At 40.3% G+C, this 16,387-nt stretch overlaps 1 protein-coding gene across 13 annotated transcripts in view; it reads right to left on the bottom strand.

Annotated features, from left to right (window-relative positions):
• The window catches only part of tjp1b (tight junction protein 1b), a 107,183-nt gene that overhangs the window by 10,568 nt on the left and 80,228 nt on the right, over positions 1 to 16,387 (bottom strand). For 8 of the 13 annotated variants that reach the window (XM_008411994.2, XM_008411996.2, XM_008411997.2 and 5 more), the window contains 16 exons: positions 16,226 to 16,332; positions 14,897 to 15,065; positions 14,646 to 14,790; positions 12,512 to 12,645; positions 11,569 to 11,674; positions 10,044 to 10,194; positions 8,031 to 8,139; positions 7,722 to 7,941; positions 7,463 to 7,647; positions 7,038 to 7,133; positions 6,861 to 6,943; positions 6,573 to 6,783; positions 6,353 to 6,453; positions 5,931 to 6,281; positions 4,446 to 4,652; positions 1,284 to 2,144 (listed from right to left, as the gene is read on the bottom strand). In XM_008411994.2, the coding sequence (XP_008410216.1) occupies positions 1,284 to 2,144; positions 4,446 to 4,652; positions 5,931 to 6,281; positions 6,353 to 6,453; positions 6,573 to 6,783; positions 6,861 to 6,943; positions 7,038 to 7,133; positions 7,463 to 7,647; positions 7,722 to 7,941; positions 8,031 to 8,139; positions 10,044 to 10,194; positions 11,569 to 11,674; positions 12,512 to 12,645; positions 14,646 to 14,790; positions 14,897 to 15,065; positions 16,226 to 16,332 (3,236 nt within the window). The remainder of the gene's footprint in view (positions 1 to 1,283; positions 2,145 to 4,445; positions 4,653 to 5,930; positions 6,282 to 6,352; positions 6,454 to 6,572; positions 6,784 to 6,860; positions 6,944 to 7,037; positions 7,134 to 7,462; positions 7,648 to 7,721; positions 7,942 to 8,030; positions 8,140 to 10,043; positions 10,195 to 11,568; positions 11,675 to 12,511; positions 12,646 to 14,645; positions 14,791 to 14,896; positions 15,066 to 16,225; positions 16,333 to 16,387) is intronic. The other 5 variants (XM_081608265.1, XM_008412003.2, XM_008411995.2 and 2 more) reach the window with 3 other exon arrangements.

Genomic DNA, 16,387 nt, shown 5'->3' with positions numbered 1-16,387 from the left:
AACACGCTTTATAAAACAGACATGCTCAATTTCATTAAACATTTTTAAAGTTTTATTAGTTATTACACTCTGCTTGTTTGAGAAGAACAATTATTTAGAAACCAACAAAACAAAACAAAAATATATAAATGATAAAATTAATTAGGGCAGCAACTAACAATTATCTTAGTGATTTTTAATCAATTAATCTGAAGATTTTTCATTTTACAACTATTTCAATAATCGATTAATCACGATTAATCATTTCAGCTCTAAAAGTGCTAAATTAAATCTTGTTTTTTTAAAGGTTGTATTCAAAAAATGTAAATAGATTAGGGATAATTTTGTTGCTAGTCAGTTAAAAATGGCCCATTAAAGTGTCATGTAGGGCTGCAACTAGCGATTATTTTCAGTAATTTATTATTCTGATGAAAAATTGGCACTACATCAATAAAATGTCTTTATAATCTACAGTATATAAAGACATTTTAGTCTTTTTTATACATTATAAATACATTAAAAGATGCAAATAAATATTTTCATTCTTTTTTAAATATTAATTTAATTTCCAAGCCTTTAGTGAATATGAACAAGGTGAAATCCCTTCAGTTTTGGTTAAAACATTTTTACAGACAAAGATGTTTATATCTTAAATTAAAATGTATATTTATTTTGTATAGTTTTGGCTATACAAAATAAAAAGGCCATTTGTTCTTTCAGCAAATGGCCTTTTTTGGTCTGCATTCCCTATCAATCAATTACTCATTTACAAAATTAGTTGCCGATTATTTCAACAATCGATTAATTGTTTCAGCCCTAAAATTAATGAATTAAAACATGATTTTAGAGGATTATAGATAACATCTTGTGCAGAATCACCCACTAAAGTGTTGTCTGTAGGACTGCAAGTAACGATTTTAGTAATCTAATTATTCAGTAGTCGATTAATCATAATTAATCCGATTAATTGTTCCAGCGTTTATGAGGAACGTACACTGAGCACTGAAGACTCTCTTTCTTTAGCTCTTTCCATAGAAACTGAGCTAAATTAGGATCATTTTGTTGCCTCAACCAGTTAAAAATTACCCACTAAAGTGTCATTATTTGCGATTAATCTGATTAATCGTTTCGGCCTTTATGAGGAACGTACCCTGAGCACTGAAGACTCTTTCTTTAGCTCTTTCCATAGAAACTGAGCAAAATTAGGATCATTTTGTTGCCTCAACCAGTTAAAAATCACCCACTAAAGTGTCATTATTTGCGATTAATCTGATTAATCGTTTCGGTCTTTATGAGGAACGTACCCTGAGCACTGAAGACTCTCCCTCTTTAGCTCTGTCCATAGAAACTGAGCGTTTATTTTCAAACATCTTGACTCTGTTGAGCACTGATTGCGGTTTCATGGCCGGATCTTCATCCAGGTCTTCCCGTGGGGGAGGAGGAAGCGGTTTGGAGGTCGGAGTGACTGCTGGCTCTCCTGGTGAAGGCAGGGCGTCTGGTTTTGGAGGGGGGAGGGCGGCGGGCTCGGAGTTCATGATCGGCTCGTGTATCCCCGGCTTGTAACCTCGGTTTGGAAGCCCAGACATGTAGGCGGGCCTCAGGCCAGAGTCACCGTAGTAGTGCTTTGGAGGCTCTGGCGAGCGAGGGGAGTTGATTGGGAAGCTGCGGGTTTCTGCCTCATACGGAGATCGGGCTTCGTAGCTAGCAGGAGGTGGGGGAGGGGGCTCGTCGTACCGAATGGGCGCGGGTTTACTGTGCCGCGCTCTGCTGTCGTAGCCCACCGCCGGGGCCTCGTCGTAGCGTGGCTGAGGCGGGCTGTACTCCCTCCCCGGCCCGTCCTCGTAGGGGGAGCGAGGACTGTAGCCCATTGGTTGCTGGTGGCCCGGCTGGTACCCGGCGGGCTGTGAGGACGAGGTCTGCTGGTCGTATGGGGGCCACTGTTCGCTGTAATGAGGCACACGGTTGTCGTAGTGCAGGTGAGAGTCAGAGTTGTGAGGCTTTGGTTCTGCGTAGCCGCCTCCGTCGTATCCATAAGGCGGGTGGTCGTATTCGCGGTATGGCTGTTTGTCCTGAAACGACGGCTGGTGACTGTAGCTCAGAGACTGCTTCAGACCGTGGTTGATCCGCACCGGGTCCTCCATGTTGTATAGATCTTTCTTGTACATCTGTAAAGAAATGGCAATAATTACATTTATTTCTAAGATATCATTAGTGAAGATACCCAGTTAAGGAAAAGTTGTTTCTCCTAAAACACCAGAAGAAATTCCTAATAAAAGTCCCACGCAAAAATATTCACAATCTTGAACTTCTTCAGATTTTGTTCTGTTGCAGCCACAATCTCAAGAGTATTTCAATCATGTGTTATTAAGACAAAGATACTGAACTGTGGAAACAGATGGGTTTCTATTGACTGTAAAATTGCACAAATTTGAAGGGAAACACACCAAAAACTTTTCTATTTTTGGTAAAAAGTTGTTCAGTCGTATTAAAATTTGTGTATTTCACAAAACTTGCATCACATGAGTCGTGATCAACTACTGGCAGAAAAGATCCTCCTACGACGGGAAATGGTAGGAGGATCACGGTGTGGCATGCTTTTTATTGACTCGTCACACGAACAGACTTATTCATGTTTGATTTTATCGCGTTTCGTATTTAATTTAAACACTGCAATTGCAAAATTAGTTTTTTTAGACATTATAAACAAGAATATCAACAAGATTTTGCACCCATCTGTAGTTAAAATTCAACTGCTGGAAAAGAATATATGGTTTTCAGAATCGCTCACGAATAAAAATCTAAAAAGTGTCATGTGTCAAACTTTAGGCCCAGGGGTGAAATCCGACTTTAGAGGAACATGTGAACAGAACCTTCAAGAAAACAGTTGTAGTTATAGCTATAATCAAAGCAGCTTTTATAAATTTATTCCCAAACTACATTCATCTGCTCCTCCAATTTTTTGCAATCGCGGAAATTCCCACAAAAACCAGCAAACTTCCAACATTTTTTTTTTTTTTTGCGCTAATGCACTTAAACATTTTCCACAAAAATGTTCAAAAACATTGAGTTACTGCTAACTCCCACCTGCAGGTGGCAGTGTTTCATATTTAGCCTTAATTGATGTCAAGCTTTAAACCATGATCGAGATGGCAAGTAAAAGTCACCATTACCGCCATAGATAAGTGCAAGTATTAAATAAATTCCTGCAAATATTTCTAAATTAGTTCCACAAAAATCAGCGATTTTGACTGAAAAACAAATTACACTATATTTTATTTAAGTTGAAGAAGTACTTATTAAATGCACACACACCTATTTATTAAACAATTATTAAACAATTTTAACAGTTTTTTAAAGGAGTTTTACATTATACAATCTGGCACAAACATATAAGAGTGAATGAAAACCCATGTTTTAGGTGAAACAAGGCAGCCGAAGCCTCAGGAATAAAAAGGCCCAAACATAAACCCATGTATCGTTTTCCTTCAGCTTAATAATAACGCACTATTTCATGTTTCTCTATAACACAAAACATCAATAAAATGCCTTGAAGTTTGTGGCTGTAACATAAAAAATGTGGAAAAGTTGAAGGTGTGTGAGTATTTTTGCAAGGTACCACAAACTGAAACCTCAAGAAGCTCAACATTCACAATGCTGACCGAATCGTTAGAAATAAATAAATCCTGAACCAATTGATAAAATTACAAGCTTTTTTTGTTCTTTCTTGAAAAACGGTTCTGAATGCCTGTTTGACAAGATGCCCTTCAGGAAAAATGAGACTGAATTTTACCAATTGAGCGTGTTTTACTGAGAATCTCTTAACAATTTATACATTTCTGAAAGGCCTCATTTCAAACATATGATGCAGAGTAGCCTGCAGACAGTGAAGGAAGGAGGCCGACATGTTGGAAGAATCCGCTCAACAGGGAAAATGTGTCGAGTTTACAGCAAAGTTTGAGATATTAATAAGTCAGAGTACTGTCTGCAGGTTAGCTTTCATCATGCAACAAACATTCAGTTTGCAACTTATGCAATGTCAAACTACTAGCACTACGACAGACAACACATCTACCCACTACAATGCCACCGTCAGTGCTGCTACTGTTTGTCTACAGTAGAGAGTCAAAGCTGAAAGGAACCCAAAAAATAAACAAAAACAAAACATCAGGAGCCATGCAAAGGAAGTAAGAGGCAACAGTTAGGGCTGGTTGTGGATGTCTTCACCCTGATCAGAGACTCAGATGTAACCAGTCCTTCTGGTCTCCCAGCCCACTGTGGTGCATGTGGACAAGCGAGTCGCACATTTCCTCTGGGAACCAGAGGCTCACAGTGGGCTCAGTGAGTCACACAGTGTGGACATGACATGCAGATAGCGAGTGGAAAGCATGTGTGAAAAGACAGGCAAGTTAAAAAGAGCAGGCTGGGGAGCCGGGCCCGGTCCGAGTGGCTGGTGAAACAGCGGATACCTTTGGTTCTGGACCAGGGGGTTCATGTGGTGGTGGAGGTGGTGGTGGTGGGGGCTGAATTAGCTCAGGGGCAGGGCTGGGACTGCTAAGAGAGTCCGCCTGAGGAGCCGCGGCTGCAGCAGGCGGCTCCTCTAGTTGTACAGGCTGCTCAGCAGCTGGGGAGGCTGCCACCGGCGGAGGCGGCGGGGGCAGAGCAGCCTCACCTTGCTGTGAAGTATCGTTAAGAGACATTTATAACACAGCGCCGCCAAGGGCACACAGACAACATCTCACCCAAACACTCCCATCTGGGTCCTTACACTCACCAGTCAGAAGATAAATAAATGTGGTTAGAATAGATAATATACCCATTACATAGCTTAAAACATGTTTATTGCTAAAACAACTAAAATCCTAGAGATGCACCAGTATACCGTCTGATTATACTGATTACACTGAATACATGCAGGGGATTCATGCAGCTTAGTATGAACCCCCGGCATGTTAGTGTTCATATACGGAAATTTCGCACAACGCTGGAGGGCAAAAAGACGATTCTTTTACGTGCCGTAGAACAAATCCGTTAACTAAATAAAACCTGAAGATGCAGGAATTATTAATTTAAAGCAGTGATACACAGCAAAGGGAAAATAATGCAGAAAACTCGGTAAAGATCAACTCAAAACCACTTTTTCCTCGCTCTCTGTGTTGGCTGCGCTACACAGAGGCGCGTTGCCATAGCAACCGACAACAATGCCACTACATGTTTCAGGTTTCAACACCAAAAAACACTCAAACATTTCCCACACAAAGAACATTCAGTCTGTTACGGTTTTATGTTTTCAGGTTTGATGTTTATTTTGTGATTATTAATAAGTGAACTCTGTGGCAGATTAGCTACCACTGCTATTAGCTAAGCTTACACTGCAGTGGCAGATTAGCTAATTTAAACACCTGCACTACTGATGATCTGTCAGCATTGATGTTTAGGTCGCCTGAACCAAAACACACCAAATTAAACATCACATCTACAGGTTACTATTAGCAAAGTCAAGTTAGCATAACTGAACTACTTCCCTTTCCCTCGCTATATTTTTTTCTGAACCTTGTTATCTAGCTGTTGTAGGGTTGTCAATTAGTAGCAAAGCACTGCATACCTTTTGTCTTTTATGCATCGTGCATACATTTAAGATGTGCGTCATATTGACAGTTTAACAGCTAAAAAACAATGCTAGTCATCGTTAGCAAGCATTTTTTTGCCCTCCAGCAGAGCTCTTGCTCGTGTGACATCGTGCTGCAAGAGGTCCACATTGATCTTTCTCAAACTGTCCACAGACACAAACCCCGAGAACGGAAATCAGCCACAAGGTTCTGATCGGTGCATCTCTACTAAATATCAGAAGAAACCAAAAACAACAGAGTACAAAATAAAAAAAAGAGGCTAACGCTCTGCCCTGTTGTGATATGTTTACTATTTATTCAGCCAGTACTGCTCAACAACCCTACCTGCTGCGGAGCGGCCATTTTGAATCCAGCGGGGTCTATTCTGCTGGCGGGGTCAGGCTGCACCGGGTGCTGGTATCCAGGGTAGCCGGGGGTGTCCTGTATCACAGGCGGGTCCTCCCTGACGGGCTCCGAGGAGCGGGTGATGGCAGGCTCGGTGGGCAGGCCCACTTCATCGTTTAAGGTCTCGTCTAGCTCCTGGTCGGTGTACGCTCCGCCCTCCGTATCCGTGTCCTCGTAGTCAGAAGTGTGGCGGCTGTCTGTGCTGTACATGGAGTATTCGCTACCTGGCGCCGACAGGTAGGACAGACGGTCGTCGTGGATATCCAAGTCGTCCTCTGTGGTGCCGTCCGCCTGAGTGGAGCAGAAAGTCTGTCACCGATCAGCAGCATGAAGGACAGAAGCACTGCGGGACTTTGTCTCACCTTGCCCTCCGACACCCACACCAGCTGATTCTGCTGCTGCTGGATGGTTTCCTTCAGCGCGCCATACCAGCCGTCATTCATGTTGTTCAAGTTGATGGTTGCTAGACGGAAATAGTTTGCATAAAAATCACTTCACAAGGAAGAAGAAGAAGTAGTATTGCATCAAAGAGGCAATTAGGGTTTTAAAGTCACTGTTTTCCAGGAAACTGCGCCAACTTACTGGTGAACAGGTGGTGATTATTCTTCCTCAGTTTAATGGCTCGCTCATAAAGCTTCCTGGCGCTCTTCCTGGACTCTGGACAAAGTCTCGTCCTCATGTTCTTCACACCCTGTTTGTTATCGGGATTCAGGAAGACTACGATTGGGTACCACTGGGCGTAATTTAGCCTGTCCACAGCATTTGGGGTGATGTCCAGCACAGCATGTTTGTCCTTTATGGAGTTGAAATAAAAACTGGTTTAGTACGGCAGGATGTTCGATGGCAAAGTTTTAAAACAATCACACTCACTCTGTCTATGATCTGCTTAATGGTGTGAAGACGAATGATTCCCGAACTGCGTTGGTCTGTTCCTGCATCTCTGGGTTCGCTCTCTGAAAGGGAAAATGTGAAGAAATCCATGAAAAAACACTGAAAACATGATGATAAACATCACAATAAGATGTTGGATGATAATGTTAAACATACTTGCAAGTTCAAAGAGATCCGGCTCCTCTCTGGACAGCTTTTCTCGAGCCACGTCAGCAATAGGTCCAAAAATCACCACCGGTCTGAGGAAACCAGCTGCACAAAAAGCCCAAACAACAACAAAAAGTCAGATCCTTAAAATAAACCTGAGATGAGGTTTCTACGAACTTATTTTATTTTAAACGTCTGTACTTTTTCATGCTATTTACGACTTTTCAGAACTTTTTAGCCCATTTTTAAAGTTCAAATAGAAAAACTGAAAATAGATGGATGAAAGAGCGTATCAGTAGACAAAGACAGATGAACAAAAAGATGGACGGACAATTAAACTCTTCCAAACAGACTAATAAACCTCAGATATCTCACTCACGGTTCTTTCAACAATCGATTAATCACGATTAATTGTTTCAGCCCCTACATCTCACCTTCTCTCAGTACGACTCTCTCGTAAGCAGGGAACTTTGTTTGGACCGGCTGGGAGGAAAGGTCCTCCCTGCTTTTCCTCAGGTTCCTCTTTGAGCTGCGGAGACCTCTGAACCTCCAGAAATCGGCCCGGTCGCCTCCGGCTGTTTTGGGAAGCGTGTACTGAACGCTGGAGAGCTGCTCCGCTCTGTTGGCAGAAAGACAAAGATGTAAAACAGGTTCCAGGAACAACCCAAGCACCAGGCGGTGCAGTGCTTTCACCTGTTCTTATTGGGGATGATGCCCCTCTCCACCTCCTGATGGTTCTTGCCAATGCGAATAGCTAACCAAGAGCCCAGCTTTCCGTTGTAGAGCGTGTCCACCACTCGGAAAACCTCGCCCTTGTTAAAGCTTAACCCATACGGAGATTCCTTCTCGTACTCAAAATGCGTCCGAATGTAGAAAGAATCCCCGACATCCGACTCCACAATCCGCCGATAAACTGTGAAATGCAGAGCAGCGAGTCTTTCACACCACACCAATCAGATCAAGATAATTTCTAATTTGTTTTGATTTTTCTTCTCCGCTTACCGTCTTTTTTCTTCTGAGCCAGGATTGTGACCTCTTCTCCCTTAGGAAGATCCAGAAGGAATAGCACCGCCTCCTCTCGGATTATGTTTGCAAAATCAACATTATTTACCTGGAAGTTAAGAAAACATGGTCCCATAAGTTTTATTTTTAGTAGGGATGCAAGTTATCGATCCTATCAAACTTCATAAGCGGCCATTTTCTTAAAAACAGAGTTTTCTCTTCTATCAAGAGGGCTGACTGTGTTTCTATGACATAAAGGGCAAATGTTTTATAAAGTGTGTTGAGCGTTTATATTTCCAAACAGAAGTGGATAAAGTGCATTTTGAATCCAACACTGGACTCTGTTTGCACCGTTTCTCTTTCCTGTTCTGGTAAGGCCTCGCCATCTTTGTTTCTGTATCAACTGGATCTGCTTAAGGATGACCAGCAGCGCCCTCTTCTGGATGGAGGCCAAATTACAACACTGACATTATGTCTTCATATTCAAAAATACTTTATTAATCCCAAAGAGAAATTAAATGTTGTTGTAACTGTTATTAATTCAGATTCTTCAAATAGTTATTGCAGGTGGTGATGGCTATTGGTAGGAAAGACCTGCTGTAGCAGTCTGTGTTACAGCGAATCTGAAGACGCCTCTGACTGAAGATAACTGTTTTCTCAAGTGAGCCTAAAAGAGGATGGTCAAGGTTGTCCATAACTTTCTTGATTTTATGAAGAATCCTTCTTTGCATAACCAGCTCATTCAGTCCCAGAACAGAACCAGAACAGAACCAGCCTTCTTTCTCAGGCTGTTGAGCCTTTTTAGGGCCCTGGTTCTGATGCTGCTGCCCCAACAGATGATGCTCTCAACAACAGACTTGCTGCAAACCTTGAAGGACCTTTGCTTCCTCTATAAGCCCAGTCTGCTCTGTCCCTTCTTATAGTTAATTGATTGGAACTAGTTTTAATCTAATAAACCATCAATCAACAATTAATTCCAAATTTATAGGTTCAGTTAGTGGAGAAAAGAATGTCTTAAATCAGAAAGAAGGTGCATGTATTTCTCACGTTACTCAGAATCACCTGAATAACTACAAGTAGTTTTATTGTAGTCCAATAAGTTTAGGCGTTGCTGGACACAGTTGGGGAGAAGAAGAAAAGGTGCAAACAGTAAGATGTACGAGTGCGGTGGTAATGGGGCGGACACAGCAAGACAAATCTGTTTTTGTGTTTGTTCCCAACGCGGCGCCTGCTAGGAGACTAGCTTGATGATGGAGGAATTTCTGAACAGCCAGAGTGTAAATTAGAACAGGCAACGTTTCAGGACGTTTTCCTTAAAAAAACACGGCTGTTTACACAAAAAACCAACCACTAAGGCAGGGGGGTCCAAAGTGCAGCAAGGGGGCCATTTGAGGCCCTCGAAACAATTTTGTGCGTCCCTCGATCACGATTTAAAATTGGCTTAAATTTGGTTTGCCAGGAAGTTGATGCAACAACACATTTAAAAACAAAGCCAGGGGGAAATTTTCAAAAAGGTTACAGGCAGTTTAACACCGAGTATTCATCCAGGTTTTTTGCTTGAAATGTAATTTATTTTAATAGTGAAAGGGACAACAGACATCCTGTGATTTTCACTAAAATACAGAGTGAGTGATAAAGCATAATAAATAAGTAGGAAACGGTTCGTCAGTGTTTTTAAATCTGGCAAAACCTTTTGTTTTAAATCTACAATAATTTACAGAAATCTTACTTATTTCATTAAAATATTGTGAGTTTAGTTAATATCTGAGCAGGCAAAAATAAAAAAGTAGGTTTGGCAATTATACTTAAACAGGAAAACACTAAAAAGGTTGTGGCCTCCCACCGTTTCTTTCCACTTGACGTTTGTGGCCAGAAAGTTTTGGCACCTTTGCACTAAGGCACAACCATTTCGTTTCCCCCCAAACCAACATGAACTTAACCAATTTACAAGTTCCAGTTAAAGTGTTTCAGTTTGTTTTAATTCACAATGGGGTTAGAAATGAGAGACTTCACCCTGAGAATTTGGTCGCCCTCCTCCAGGCCTTCCTTAGCAGCGGGGCTGTCCTCCAGCACTCCGGCCACGAAGATGCCCACGTCGTTCCCCCCAGCCAGACGCAGACCCACGCTCTCCCCCTTCTTGAACTTCACCAGCTTCATGCTCGGCCTGAGGAGAAACGCAGCAGTTGAAACTGATTTCCACTGCTGCATAAATGCTAAAATAATGACTCTAAGGTGACAGACAGGAGCCTCAAGAGATTCTTAAATCATGTTATAAGAAGCAGGAACGGTCGCTGTTACTGTTAACAACCAAGAGGTAAAAACACTCACAAACGCTGATAAATGCACATCTTTACATTACAGCTACCAGAAAAACAAAATATCCAGGGACTATATTAAAACTAATTTACAGCTCCTAATGATTCAGTTCAACTATTAAGGATTTAATGATTTCTATCAAAATTACACATACAGGCTAAAATTCATACATGATGCAACCCACTAATGTTCATTTAAATGTCCCATAACTAAACTCTTCTTATTGGATAATTGACTTATCAGAATAGTTTTAGTTTAGGTAGGAAGAGGAACAGGAACCAGTCTGGTTCATTATTTGGAACAATTTCTAGAAGTTTGAAGGTGCAAAGTTCATCTGTTCAAGTAATTATATGCAAATACAGACATGAAGGGCCTCTACACCCATTGTTCTGGTCGGGTTCTGGTCCAAAACGTGAAGATTAACCCCAGAAGAAGATGCTGGCTGAAACCGGGGGAGACAGTGGAAAGCATTGTGTACCGACAAGGAGTGAAACGCCGCTTAGCATGGAAGAAGCCATTACTCCAAATCAAGCTTAAAGAAAGCTGGACTGCAGTTTGCAAATGCATACAGGAATAAAGGTCTTCAGTTTTGGTGACTTCTTCTGTGGTTTGATGAAACTAAAAAGTGGAACTGTTTGGCCATGATGACTAATGTTACACTGGGAGGAAAAACAGGGATGTTGTATCATTCTAACTGTGAAGAAAGGTGGTGGCAGCATCATGCTGTGGGGCTGCACTTCATAAAATAGATGGCATCATGAGGAAAGAACATTATGTGGAAATATTGAAGGAACCTCTAAAGACATGCGCAGGGGGAACCTGCTGGGTCGGGCGAGGAACCCGTCACAGCTGCTTGCAGTTCTAGTTTTTTTATGTGCTTCATTTCTGTTTATACAAACAAAAAACGAATACAGACAGAAAAAAAAGAGTGTTATATGCAAAGCCATGCAAGCTCTGGAATAGTACTTTTTACTTGAGCCATTTCTACAAGCACTTTGAACTGCCTTGTTGCTGAAAAGGTGCTACATAAATAAAATTACCTTACAGTTCAGTATTTATTTAATTTACCATAATAAATTAAATCATTACAACCTAAAACCAGGGAGTCCCAGAGTAAAAATAACTCATGCTGCGTGGATGTAAACCCACCCCCTGTTGTTAATTTTTAATGGTTTAGTCCAAGAAGTCTGAATATTTTAATGTCATTTATTTTTCATCTTACCGTAGAATGCTGTCATCATGGGCAGCGCTTGGCACAGGAGCGTCAGAGGGACTGACAGGCAGGTCTACATCTGGCTGTCCAGGCTGAGCATACACAGGCTTTGGCTCTGGATATCAACAAAAGTAAACCACAAATTCACTGTACTACTCCACACGACACTGACAGCACCAAATAAATAAAATGCATATGTACTGCTGGGAATAAATACACTGATGGAATAAAAAATAAAAACAGAGGCCCAACTGTTCAAAGTACCAGTCATACACAAACACACAAAGCACACAGCGTCCTTAGCTGGGAGGTCAAAGCGAAAGACAGCAGAGCGCCGCAGGCTGCAGAGCAACGTCAGACTCGATCAACTCATATGGCTTATTTTCACCTGGCTCCAGGCAGACTCAGCCAGACTCGGCAGGCGTCTGGATCTAACTTTTTATGGTGGCTGGGCTTTTTAAGAAAAGGGCGAAAAATAATCCAGAGATAAAATACACTGAGGCAAAATGGATGTGGGAGAAAAATCGGACCGACTTGCATTTTATCATTTTCACACATCATTTGGTTTTTCTGGGCTACTATTAAGCAAATTCTGCTGGGCGATAAATTGTCCCAGAAGTTATCGCGATAAATGATAATACTGTTGTTTTGAGGTAACATAATGGTAATAATGGCATAGTAATAATGCAAGAACACATTGTCAGACTGAAAGACATTTAAAATAACCAAAATAAATAAACAAAACAACATCTCCTCTCTAAACAAAACTGTCGTTTAAACGAAGCACCAATTGACGCCAAAACACCAAACTGAGACTTTTATCATCCAGGTTTTGGTAGAAAACAAAGAGAAAAAAGAAAAAACGACAAGTCATGCAAATGGAAATGATTGCGTTTGTTTGAATTTATCATGCGATTAATTAATTGATTATTGCGACAGGCCCAGCTCTGACCTGGGAGGGGAGGGAGCTGCTTCTCCTCTCTTGCGGTGGACGAATCCTTCGGTTTAGGAAGAGGAATGTCCTCCACTAGCTTCGCTGGCGTTGAGGCAGACTTCGACATCCGTTCATCATCGCGACTTCTGTGACTGCGGATGATAAAAATAATTTCTTTTTAAACCATTAATCTCTGGGAAAGGGGGAAGACGCTGAATAATGAATTGTGGAGTGCAAAACTCTGCAGGCTGTGAATTTCTCTTGTGAGCGGAAACGTGCGAGCGGAGAACAGGTGAAAGAAGAACAGCCAGAGTAGGAGGCAGCATCATCTTATTCATGAAGGTCGTTGCTCTGCCTGTCCACTCTTTTAGTGCTCTATTTTTAGAGCAGCTTATCTAAGGTGTCAGAGGGAATTTTGTCCTCCAGTGTGTCTTTAACAAGGCTTTTTTGGTCCTCACTGCTAGTTTTAAAACATTTCAAGTGTTTTTTTTTTATATTTAGATGCCAATTTTTACTGAAAATTCACCGCAAAACACAAAATCTTACCAGGTATATTTGGACTAGTTTCCAGTGCAAATATCTTAACATAGTTTAAATGTCTCAGCACGATCTAGAGAAGCTCATCCATGCGTTTATCTTTAGCCGCATTGATTACTGCAACAGTGTCTTCACAGGTCTGACTAATAAATCAATCAAACAGCTGCAGCTGATCCAGAATGCTGCTGGTCGGGTTCTCACTAAAACCAGGAAGATAGAGCACATAACACCAGTTTTAAAGTCCCTACACTGGCTCCCTGTAGCTCAGAGAATAGACTTTAAAATACTGATGTTAGTTTATAAATCACTGAACGGTTTAGCACCACAATACCTTAAAGATCTGTTATTACTGTACCAACCATCTAGACCCCTCAGATCTTCTGGTTCTGGTTCTGCTCTGCATCCCCAGAACCAGAACCAGACGAGGAGAAGCAGCATTCAGTTTCTATGCACCACAGATTTGGAACAAACTTCCAGAAAACTGCAAAACAGCTGAAACACTGGGTGCCTTTAAATCTCAACTTAAAACCCACCTGTTTAGAGTTGCTTATGGCTAAATTAGGGTTAGAGTGCGGGTTTTGATGTCTTCCATGTTTTCATGTCTTTAATGTTTTTAATTTCTTCTTTCTTTTTGACGTTTTAATGATGTAATGTTTTTTTTTGTTTTGTTTTTATTTATTTTTTTAATTTGTTTTTTTATTTATTATTTTTTTAAATCTCTCTCTTTCTCACTGATTATTTCTGTTTTTATTTTAATTATGTAAAGCACTTTGAAATGCCTTGCTGCTGAAATGTGCTATACAAATAAAATTTGATTGATTGATTGATTGAAAAGAAATACTAACTTACAGGTAACAGTTGGGCAAGATACAGGAGCTTAAAGTCATTATTTATTCTCCTACAACTTTATTTTCATAATATCGTGACTTTATTCTCATATTTTTACTTTATTTTTAAAATTTTCTTAGCATTGCTTTAGTACTCTGTTGTACCAAACTAACTTACATGTTAAATTTCTGCAAGACATGGGAGCTTTAAGTGATTATTTATTCTCGTACAAGTCTCTTTTCGTATTATTATTATTTTTAAATTTTTCTTAGCATTGTTTTCATACTCTATTGTACCATAAGTTAGTACAATAATTCCTTTACCTTGATTAATAAAATTACTAGTTTCACTGTTAGATTATTTCACTTACAACATGAGAAAAATGTCTCGTTATAATCTAACAGTGGAACTAGTAATTTTTTAAGCAATATTAAGGAATTAAAACAATAATTTCTAACAATATTAAGGAACTTAAAACAAGCTGCTATATCATCCTGAAAAGTTACTTATAAGTTAGTTTTGTCAAATTTCAAGAGTACTAATAAATTTACACTAGAAAATAGAAGGTATTTGGTAAGACTTTGTGTTTTTGCAGAAAAACGCTGAAAACCTGATGTCAGAAAATCAACAAAAATATCAAAAGACCTTAATAGATTTTTTTTTTCCTTTTACTTAAATATTAAATCCAAGTAAAATTTATAGGAACACCTATTAGTATTGTATTATAGCAGATATTAGACGCATGAAAATGCCCTCAGCAGTAAAATCTGGTAGAATAAATTTTTACCTGCCATTGCTGATTTGTTGAGGCGAATGTCTGGAGTGGTCTGAGGGTTCGGACCGCCGGTCCGGTGAGCGGGAGCGGCTGCTGCGATGTCTGTCATGCGATCGATTGGAATGGTCGGATGCCAGAGAATGGATATCTGAAATGTCTGGTCAGACAGAGGTCAGGAGGTCACCGGGCGCAGAGTGAAGCCAGCAGGTACGACCTAATCTGCCATCATTTCACATGAAAACAACACTTAATCCCTCACTCACCATCTCTGTCGGAGGCGTTAGCTGAAGGAATGCTGTCATCCAGGTCGGGGATGTTGAGAAGGGTCGCCCTCTCGTCTCTCTGAACAACCATTTTTAGTTTGCCCTTTGACCTTTCAATCAGTTTCTTAGCGTCTATCAAGGAGAGGTTCTCTGTCACTGTGCCGTTAATCTGAGACAATCCAAAGAAAGAGATTTCATTAAGAAAGTCATGGCGAAAAGAAAGTACACCCCCATCAATTCATGGGGTTTGATGTGTTTTATATACATCTTTTTTTAAGATGTTATTAGGTTTTCTTTTCCAAGTATAAGTTTTTTTCCCACACAGCCTCATATAGGTTGGCAAGACACAGTGAGTGAAAACCAGCATTTTCCAAACTGGTGATAAATTAGTACTTACCCATGATAGAGGCAGAAAAGCTAGCTAGCCAGTAGGCTATGCTAGCAGCTAGTTAGCGATAGCATCAATCACCTCGAGTCAGACAGCAAAGACGTCTGCATGTGACTCAAACTTCTGCCAGACAGAAAAAAATTCCCTTCCCATTCAAGAACAAATATTCCTGACACGACAAATTTTAAAACCATAATTATTAATTATTTATGGTCAAATTAAATTAAAATAGAAAAAGTAAGAAATTTTAAGGCCTTAATTTTACATACATGAATGTAAGACTTTTTAAGAGATGTTTGACAACCTGCTAATGTAACTTTGTTGAAAACTGATCAAAGGATTTAATGTAATATTATTTGTGTAGACATGTATGTTATTGGTTGTATCCTGAAGTTTTGCACATGCGCACAACGCTGGAGAGCAAAAAGACGATTCTTTTACTGCTGCGGTAGAATGACACCATTGACAAAATAAAAACTGGAGGTATTATTAATTTATTGCAGTGTGCCACAGCAAATGGAAAAATAAAGAAAAACCTTTAAAGAACAACTCAAAACCACTCGTATTCGTCTTTGTTCTCGCTCTCTGTGTCGGCCATGTTACGCTCATTTCTATAGCAACTGACTGACAACTTAGCATTGCATCCCTTTTTCTTTTATATATCATGCGTGCATTTAAGATTTAGAGCGTTATGTTGACAACTTGACAGCTAAAACCAATGCTAGAGATCATCTGCTAGCAGTTTTTTACGTCATGTGGAGCTCATATGTGAAATTTACATACAATAAATGATAAAAGTACTCAATATAAATGGTCTCTAAAGGGCAAACAGACCTAAATTAAGACAATTGAAAGGGTTTACATTAAGTTTCAGATAAAAAACAACTTGATTTGTTTTAATTAAAAACAATATAAAGTTGTAATATAAAGTTTCTGCTTGCCTTCAGTACAACGTCCCCCTCCTGGATGTTGCCATCCCTGGCCGCCAGGCTCTCGGGGGAGATGTCCTTGACAAAGATGTGGCTGGCCAGGCGCAGGCCATATTCTGCTTACAGAGTGAACGACAGCAACAAAGACGATGTTAGCACAGAGAGTTCACGTGA

This window comes from Poecilia reticulata, chromosome 6, assembly GCF_904066995.2.
Source record: "Poecilia reticulata chromosome 6, P_reticulata-male-v2, whole genome shotgun sequence".
In the NCBI taxonomy this organism is placed as follows: domain Eukaryota; kingdom Metazoa; phylum Chordata; class Actinopteri; order Cyprinodontiformes; family Poeciliidae; genus Poecilia; species Poecilia reticulata.
The sequence above is the reverse complement of the archived record's forward strand: the minus strand, read 5'-3'. Positions and strand labels throughout refer to the sequence as shown.